This window comes from Phalacrocorax carbo, unplaced genomic scaffold, assembly GCF_963921805.1.
Source record: "Phalacrocorax carbo unplaced genomic scaffold, bPhaCar2.1 SCAFFOLD_97, whole genome shotgun sequence".
Classification (NCBI taxonomy): Eukaryota; Metazoa; Chordata; class Aves; order Suliformes; family Phalacrocoracidae; genus Phalacrocorax; species Phalacrocorax carbo.
The window spans coordinates 105633-116258 of NW_026990463.1; the positions used below are offsets into that span (position 1 = coordinate 105633).

The 10626-nt window shown below is 71.3% G+C and overlaps 1 protein-coding gene across 1 annotated transcript; it reads left to right on the top strand.

Annotated features, from left to right (window-relative positions):
• Positions 1–764: 764 nt before the first annotated feature.
• On the top strand, positions 765–10232 carry LOC135311235 (mucin-22-like; the record flags this gene model as incomplete). Its single annotated transcript, XM_064440360.1, has 3 exons — positions 765–3584; positions 7836–9254; positions 9663–10232. Coding segments are annotated over 3 exons (4809 nt in total), but the record flags the coding sequence as incomplete, so codon positions are not given.
• Positions 10233–10626: the final 394 nt, after the last annotated feature.

Sequence of the window (10626 nt, forward strand, 5' to 3'; positions counted from 1 at the left end):
CCGACACCTCCTCTGCACCCACCACGGCCGCCGACACCTCCTCTGCATCCACCACGGCCGCCGACACCTCCTCTGCATTCACCACGGCCGCCGACACCTCCTCTGCACCCACCACGGCCGCCGACACCTCCTCTGCATCCACCACGGCCGCCGACACCTCCCCTGCACCCACCACGGCCGCCGACACCTCCTCTGCACCCACCACGGCCGCCGACACCTCCTCTGCACCCACCGCGGCCGCCGACACCTCCCCTGCACCCATCACGGCCGCCGACACCTCCTCTGCACCCACCACGGCCGCCGACACCTCCTCTGCACCCACCACGGCCGCCGACACCTCCCCTGCATCCACCACGGCCACCGACACCTCCCCTGCATCCACCACGGCCGCCGACACCTCCTCTGCACCCACCGCGGCCGCCGACACCTCCCCTGCACCCATCACGGCCGCCGACACCTCCTCTGCATCCACCACGGCCGCCGACACCTCCCCTGCACCCACCACGGCCGCCGACACCTCCTCTGCACCCACCACGGCCGCCGACACCTCCTCTGCACCCACCGCGGCCGCCGACACCTCCCCTGCACCCATCACGGCCGCCGACACCTCCTCTGCAACCACCACGGCCGCCGACACCTCCTCTGCATCCACCACGGCCGCCGACACCTCCTCTGCACCCACCACGGCCGCCGACACCTCCTCTGCATCCACCACGGCCGCCGACACCTCCCCTGCATCCACCGCGGCCGCCCACACCTCCTCTGCACCCACCACGGCCGCCGACACCTCCTCTGCATCCACCACGGCCGCCGACACCTCCTCTGCATCCACCACGGCCGCCGACACCTCCTCTGCATCCACCACGGCCGCCAACACCTCCTCTGCATCCACCACGGCCGCCGACACCTCCTCTGCACCCACCACGGCCGCCGACACCTCCTCTGCATCCACCACGGCCGCCGACACCTCCTCTGCATCCACCACGGCCGCCGACACCTCCCCTGCACCCACCACGGCCGCCGACACCTCCTCTGCACCCACCACGGCCGCCGACACCTCCTCTAAACCCACCACGGCCGCCGACACCTCCCCTGCACCCACCACGGCCGCCGACACCTCCTCTGCACCCACCACGGCCGCCGACACCTCCCCTGCATCCACCACGGCCGCCGACACCTCCTCTGCACCCACCACGGCCACCGACACCTCCCCTGCATCCACCACGGCCGCCGACACCTCCTCTGCATCCACCACGGCCGCCGACACCTCCCCTGCACCCACCACGGCCGCCGACACCTCCTCTGCATCCACCACGGCCGCCGACACCTCCTCTGCATCCACCACGGCCGCCGACACCTCCTCTGCATCCACCACGGCCGCCGACACCAACTCTGCATCCACCACGGCCGCCGACACCTCCCCTGCATCCACCACGGCCGCCGACACCTCCTCTGCATCCACCATGGCCGCAGACACCTCCTCTGCACCCACCACGGCCGCCGACACCTCCTCTGCATCCACCACGGCCGCCGACACCTCCTCTGCATCCACCACGGCCGCCGACACCTCCCCTGCATCCACCACGGCCGCCGACACCTCCTCTGCATCCACCACGGCCGCCGACACCTCCTCTGCATCCATCACGGCCTCCGACACCTCCTCTGCACCCACCACGGCCGCCGACACCTCCCCTGCACCCACCACGGCCGCCGACACCTCCCCTGCATCCACCACGGCCACCGACACCTCCTCTGCATCCACCACGGCCGCCGACACCTCCTCTGCATCCACCACGGCCACCGACACCTCCTCTGCATCCATCACGGCCTCCGACACCTCCTCTGCATCCATCACGGCCTCCGACACCTCCTCTGCACCCACCACGGCCTCCGACACCTCCTCTGCACCCACCACGGCCTCCGACACCTCCCCTGCATCCACCACGGCCACCGACACCTCCTCTGCATCCATCACGGCCTCCGACACCTCCTCTGCACCCACCACGGCCGCCGACACCTCCCCTGCACCCACCACGGCCGCCGACACCTCCCCTGCATCCACCACGGCCACCGACACCTCCCCTGCATCCACCACGGCCGCCGACACCTCCTCTGCATCCACCACGGCCGCCGACACCTCCCCTGCATCCACCACGGCCGCCGACACCTCCTCTGCATCCACCACGGCCGCCGACACCTCCTCTGCATCCACCACGGCCGCCGGCACCTCCCCTGCATCCACCACGGCCGCCGACACCTCCCCTGCATCCACCACGGCCGCCAACACCTCCTCTGCATCCACCACGGCCGCCGACACCTCCTCTGCATCCACCACGGCCGCCGGCACCTCCTCTGCATCCACTATGGCAACCGACACCTCCTCTGCACCCACCACGGCCGCCGACACCTCCCCTGCACCCACCACGGCCGCCGACACCTCCCCTGCATCCACCACGGCCGCCGGCACCTCCTCTGCATCGACCACGGCCACCGACACCTCCCCTGCACCCACCACGGCCGCCGACACCTCCCCTGCATCCATCACGGCCGCCGGCACCTCCTCTGCATCGACCACGGCCACCGACACCTCCCCTGCATCCACCACGGCCGCCGACACCTCCTCTGCATCCACCACGGCCGCCGACACCTCCCCTGCATCCACCACGGCCGCCGACACCTCCTCTGCATCCACTATGGCAACCGACACCTCCTCTGCACCCACCACGGCCGCCGACACCTCCCCTGCACCCACCACGGCCGCCGACACCTCCCCTGCATCCACCACGGCCGCCGGCACCTCCTCTGCATCGACCACGGCCACCGACACCTCCCCTGCATCCACCACGGCCGCCGACACCTCCTCTGCATCCACTATGGCAACCGACACCTCCTCTGCACCCACCACGGCCGCCGACACCTCCTCTGCACCCACCACGGCCGCCGACACCTCCCCTGCATCCACCACGGCCGCCGACACCTCCCCTGCATCCACCACGGCCGCCGACACCTCCCCTGCATCCACCACGGCCGCCGACACCTCCCCTGCATCCACCACGGCCGCCGACACCTCCCCTGCATCCACCACGGCCTCCGGCACCTCCTCTGCACCCACCACGGCCGCCGACACCTCCTCTGCACCCACCACGACCGCCGACACCTCCTCTGCATCCACCACGGCCGCCGACACCTCCCCTGCACCCACCACGGCCGCCGACACCTCCCCTGCATCCACCACGGCCTCCGGCACCTCCTCTGCATCGACCACGGCCACCGACACCTCCTCTGCATCCACCACGGCCGCCGACACCTCCTCTGCATCCACCACGGCCGCCGACACCTCCTCTGCATCCACCGCGGCCGCCGACACCTCCTCTGCATCCACCACGGCCGCCGACACCTCCTCTGCATCCACCACGGCCGCCGACACCTCCCCTGCATCCACCACGGCCGCCGACACCTCCTCTGCATCCACCACGGCCGCCGACACCTCCCGTGCATCCACCGCGGCCGCCAACACCTCCCATGCATCCACCACGGCCGCCGACACCTCCCCTGCACCCACCACGGCCGCCGACACCTCCCCTGCATCCACCGCGGCCGCCGACACCTCCCCTGCATCCACCGCGGCCGCCGACACCTCCTCTACACCCACCACGGCCGCCGACACCTCCTCTGCATCCACCACGGCCACCGACACCTCCTCTGCACCCACCACGGCCGCCGACACCTCCCCTGCATCCACCACGGCCGCCGACACCTCCCCTGCATCCACCACGGCCGCCGACACCTCCCCTGCATCCACCACGGCCGCCGACACTTCCTCTGCATCCACCACGGCCACCGACACCTCCTGTAAACCCACCACGGCCGCCGACACGTCCCCTGCATCCACCACGGCCGCCGACACCTCCCCTGCACCCACCACGGCCGCCGACACCTCCCCTGCACCCACCACGGCCGCCGACACCTCCCCTGCATCCACCACGGCCGCCGACACCTCCCCTGCACCCACCACGGCCACCGACACCTCCTCTGCATCCACCACGGCCGCCGACACCTCCCCTGCATCCACCACGGCCGCCGACACCTCCCCTGCATCCACCACGGCCGCCGACACTTCCTCTGCATCCACCACGGCCACCGACACCTCCTCTAAACCCACCACGGCCGCCGACACGTCCCCTGCATCCACCACGGCCGCCGACACCTCCCCTGCACCCACCACGGCCGCCGACACCTCCCCTGCACCCACCACGGCCGCCGACACCTCCCCTGCATCCACCACGGCCGCCGACACCTCCCCTGCACCCACCACGGCCACCGACACCTCCTCTGCATCCACCACGGCCGCCGACACCTCCCCTGCATCCACCACGGCCGCCGACACCTCCCCTGCATCCACCACGGCCGCCGACACCTCCTCTGCATCCACCACGGCCACCGACACCTCCTCTAAACCCACCACGGCCACCGACACTTCCTCTGCATCCACCACGGCCGCCGACACCTCCCCTGCATCCACCACGGCCGCCGACACTTCCTCTGCATCCACCACGGCCGCCGACACCTCCCCTGCACCCACCACGGCCGCCGACACCTCCTCTGCACCCACCACGGCCGCCGACACCTCCTCTGCACCCACCACGGCCGCCGACACCTCCCCTGCATCCACCACGGCCGCCGACACCTCCCCTGCACCCACCACGGCCGCCGACACCTCCCCTGCATCCACCACGGCCGCCGACACCTCCCCTGCATCCACCACGGCCGCCGACACCTCCCCTGCACCCACCACGGCCGCCGACACCTCCCCTGCATCCACCACGGCCGCCGACACCTCCCCTGCACCCACCACGGCCGCCGACACCTCCTCTGCACCCACCACGGCCGCCGACACCTCCCCTGCATCCACCACGGCCGCCGACACCTCCTCTGCACCCACCACGGCCGCCGACACCTCCTCTGCACCCACCACGGCCGCCGACACCTCCCCTGCACCCACCACGGCCGCCGACACCTCCCCTGCATCCACCACGGCCGCCGACACCTCCCCTGCACCCACCACGGCCGCCGACACCTCCTCTGCACCCACCACGGCCGACGACACCTCCTCTGCATCCACCACGGCCGCCAACACCTCCTCTGCATCCACCACGGCTGCCGACACCTCCTCTGCACCCACCACGGCCGCCGACACCTCCTCTGCACCCACCACGGCCACCGACACCTCCTCTGCATCCACCACGGCCACCGACACCTCCTCTGCACCCACCACGGCCACCGGCACCTCCTCTGCATCCACCACGGGAACTGACACCTCCTCTGCATCCACCACGGCCGCCGACACCTCCTCTGCATCCACCACGGCCGCCGACACCTCCCCTGCATCCACCACGGCCGCCGACACCTCCCCTGCACCCACCACGGCCGCCGACACCTCCTCTGCATCCACCACGGCCGCCGACACCTCCCCTGCACCCACCACGGCCGCCGACACCTCCCCTGCATCCACCGCGGCCACCGACACCTCCTCTAAACCCACCACGGCCGCCGACACCTCCTCTGCATCCACCGCGGCCACCGACACCTCCCCTGCATCCACCACGGCCGCCGACACGTCCTCTGCATCCACCACGGCCGCCGACACCTCCCCTACACCCACCACGGCCGCCGACACCTCCCCTGCATCCACCGCGGCCACCGACACCTCCTCTAAACCCACCACGGCCGCCGACACCTCCCCTGCATCCACCGCGGCCACCGACACCTCCTCTAAACCCTCCACGGCCGCCGACACCTCCCCTGCATCCACCGCGGCCACCGACACCTCCTCTAAACCCACCACGGCCGCCGACACCTCCTCTGCATCCACCACGGCCGCCGACACCTCCCCTGCACCCACCACGGCCGCCGACACCTCCTCTGCACCCACCACGGCCGCCGGCACCTCCCCTGCACCCACCACGGCCGCCGACACCTCCCCTGCACCCACCACGGCCGCCGACACCTCCTCTGCACCCACCACGGCCACCAGCACCTCCCCTGCATCCACCACGGCCGCCGACACCTCCTCTGCACCCACCACGGCCGCCGACACCTCCCCTGCACCCACCACGGCCACCAGCACCTCCTCTGGAACCACCACGGCCGCCGACACCTCCTCTGCATCCACCGCGGCCGCCGACACCTCCCCTGCACCCACCACGGCCGCCGACACCTCCCCTGCATCCACCACGGCCGCCGACACCTCCCCTGCATCCACCACGGCCGCCGACACCTCCTCTGCATCCACCACGGCCGCCGACACGTCCCCTGCACCCACCGCGGCCGCCGACACCTCCCCTGCATCCACCACGGACACCGACACCTCCTCTGCATCCACCACGGCCGCCAACACCTCCTCTGCATCCACCACGGCCGCCGACACGTCCCCTGCACCCACCGCGGCCGCCGACACCTCCCCTGCATCCACCACGGACACCGACACCTCCTCTGCACCCACCACGGCCACCGACACCTCCTCTGCACCCACCGCGGCCGCCGACACCTCCTCTGCATCCACCACGGCCGCCGACACCTCCTCTGCACCCACCACGGCCGCCGACACCTCCTCTGCACCCACCACGGCCGCCGACACCTCCCCTGCATCCACCACGGCCGCCGACACCTCCCCTGCATCCACCACGGCCGCCGACACCTCCCCTGCATCCACCACGGACAGCGACACCTCCTCTGCACCCACCACGGCCGCCGACACCTCCCCTGCACCCACCACGGCCACCGACACCTCCTCTGCATCCACCACGGCCGCCGACACCTCCTCTGCACCCACCACGGCCGCCGACACCAACTCTGCATCCACCACGGCCGCCGACACCTCCTCTGCACCCACCACGGCTGACGACACCTCCCCTGCATCCACCACGGCCGCCGACACCAACTCTGCATCCACCACGGCCGCCGACACCTCCTCTGCACCCACCACGGCCGCCGACACCTCCCCTGCATCCACCACGGCCGCCGACACCTCCCCTGCATCCACCACGGCCGCCGACACCTCCCCTGCACCCACCACGGCCGCCGACACCTCCTCTGCAACCACCACGGCCGCCGACACCTCCTCTGCATCCACCACAGCCGCCGACACCTCCTCTGCACCCACCACGGCCGCCGGCACCTCCCCTGCATCCACCACGGCCGCCGGCACCTCCTCTGCATCCACCACGGCCGCCGACACCTCCCCTGCATCCACCACGGCCGCCGACACCTCCTCTGCATCCACTACGGCAACCGACACGTCCTCTGCACCCACCACGGCCACCGACACCTCCTCTGCATCCACCACGGCCGCCGACACCTCCCCTGCATCCACCACGGTCGCCGGCACCTCCTCTGCACCCACCGCGGCCGCCGACACCTCCCCTGCATCCACCGCGGCCGCCGACACCTCCTCTGCATCCACCACGGCCGCCGACACCTCCCCTGCACCCACCACGGCCGCCGACACCTCCCCTGCATCCACCACGGCCGCCGACACCTCCCCTGCACCCACCACGGCCGCCGACATCTCCTCTGCATCCACCGCGGCCGCCGACACCTCCCCTGCATCCACCACGGCCACCGACACCTCCCCTGCATCCACCGCGGCCACCGACACCTCCTCTGCACCCACCACGGTCGCCGACACCTCCCCTGCATCCACCACGGCCGCCGACACCAACTCTGCATCCACCACGGCCGCCGACACCTCCTCTGCATCCACCACGGCCGCCGACACCTCCCCTGCATCCACCACGGCCGCCGACACCTCCCCTGCATCCACCACGGCCGCCGACACCTCCTCTGCATCCACCACGGCCGCCGACACCTCCTCTGCACCCACCACGGCCGCCGACACCTCCTCTGCATCCACCACGGCCGCCGACACCTCCCCTGCATCCACCGCGGCCACCGACACCTCCCCTGCACCCACCACGGCCGCCGACACCTCCTCTGCATCCACCACGGCCGCCGACACCTCCCCTGCACCCACCACGGCCGCCGACACCTCCTCTGCATCCACCACGGCCGCCGACACCTCCTCTCCATCCACCACGGCCGCCAGCACCTCCTCTGCATCCACCACGGCCACCGACACCTCCCCTGCACCCACCACGGCCGCCGACACCTCCCCTGCATCCACCACGGCCGCCGACACCTCCTCTGCATCCACCACGGCCGCCGACACCTCCCCTGCACCCACCACGGCCGCCGACACCTCCCCTGCATCCACCACGGCCGCCGGCACCTCCTCTGCATCCACCACGGCCGCCGACACCTCCCCTGCACCCACCACGGCCGCCGACACCTCCTCTGCATCCACCACGGCCGCCGACACCTCCTCTGCACCCACCACGGCCGCCGACACCTCCCCTGCACCCACCACGGCCGCCGACACCTCCTCTGCATCCACCATGGCCGCCGACACCTCCCCTGCATCCACGACGGCCGCCGACACCTCCTCTGCATCCACCACGGCCGCCGACACCTCCCCTGCATCCACCACGGCCGCCGACACCTCCTCTGCACCCACCACGGCCGCTGACACCACCCCTGCATCCACCACGGCCGCCGACACCTCCCCTGCACCCACGACGGTCGCCGACACCTCCCCTGCATCCACCACGGCCGCCGACACCTCCTCTGCATCCACCACGGCCGCCGACACCTCCTCTGCACCCACCACGGTCGCCGACACCTCCCCTGCATCCACCACGGCCGCCGACACCTCCCCTGCATCCACCACGGCCGCCGACACCTCCTCTGCATCCACCACGGCCGCCGACACCTCCCCTGCATCCACCACGGCCGCCGACACCTCCCCTGCACCCACCACGGCCGCCGACACCTCCTCTGCATCCACCACGGCCGCCGACACCTCCCCTGCATCCACCACGGCCGCCGACACCTCCTCTGCATCCACCACGGCCGCCGACACCTCCCCTGCATCCACCACGGCCACCGACACCTCCCCTGCATCCACCACGGCCGCCGACACCTCCCCTGCATCCACCACGGCCGCCGACACCTCCCCTGCACCCACCACGGCCGCCGACACCTCCCCTGCATCCACCACGGCCGCCGACACCTCCCCTGCATCCACCACGGCCGCCGACACCTCCCCTGCATCCACCACGGCCGCCGACACCTCCCCTGCATCCACCACGGCCGCCGACACCTCCTCTGCATCCACCACGGGCGCCGACACCTCCTCTGCATCCACCACGGCCACCGACACCTCCTCTGCATCCACCACGGCCGCCGACACCTCCCCTGCACCCACCACGGCCGCCGACACCTCCCCTGCACCCACCACGGCCGCCGACACCTCCTCTGCATCCACCACGGCCGCCGACACCTCCCCTGCACCCACCACGGCCGCCGACACCTCCTCTGCACCCACCACGGCCGCCGACACCTCCCCTGCATCCACCACGGCCGCCGACACCTCCTCTGCATCCAACACGGCCACCGGCACCTCCCCTGCAAACAGTATGTCAACCAGCAGCGTGGCACTGACTGAGCCCAACACCACCCCTACAACCACCACGGCCACCAGCACCCCTGAAAACACCACGGCCACCAGTACCCGTCCAACAGCTGTGCCCATCGTAACCCCTGAGAACACCGTGGCCAGCACTACATCCGCAACCACGACATCCACCAGCACCTCTGCAGCTGGTGTGGCCACCAGCACCTCACCTGCCACCGCCACAGCCTCAAGTGCACCTGCAAACACCGGGCCCAGCACCACCCCTCCAACCACCGCAGGCACCAGCACCTCCCCTGCAGCTGCCACGGCCACCAGCACCCCTACAAACACGGTGCCCAGCACCCTTCCTGGACCCACCACGCCCAGCACCACCCCTGAAACCCCCACGGTCACCACCATAACCCCTGCCAACACTCTGCCCATCATAACCTCTCCAACCACCACATCCACAACCACCACAGTCACGACCACCCCTGAGCACACTCTGCCCAGCACCACCTCTGCAACCACTCTGTCCAGCACCAGCACCCCTGCATCCACCAAAGACACCAGCACCCCTGCAACCACCACGGCCGCCGACACCTCCCCTGCATCCACCACGGCCGCCGACACCTCCCCTGCACCCACCACGGCCGCCGACACCAACTCTGCATCCACCACGGCCGCCGACACCTCCTCTGCATCCACCACGGCCGCCGACACCTCCCCTGCATCCACCACGGCCGCCGACACCAACTCTGCATCCACCACGGCCGCCGACACCTCCTCTGCATCCACCACGGCCGCCGACACCTCCTCTGCACCCACCACGGCCGCCGACACCTCCCCTGCATCCACCACGGCCGCCGACACCTCCTCTGCATCCACCACGGCCGCCGACACCTCCTCTGCACCCACCACGGCCGCCGACACCTCCTCTGCATCCACCACGGCCGCCGGCACCTCCTCTGCATCCACCACGGCCGCCGGCACCTCCTCTGCCTCCACCACGGCCGCCGACACCTCCTCTGCACCCACCATGGCCACCGACAAGTCCTCTGCACCCACCACGGCCGCCGACACCTCCTCTGCATCCACCACGGCCGCCGACACGT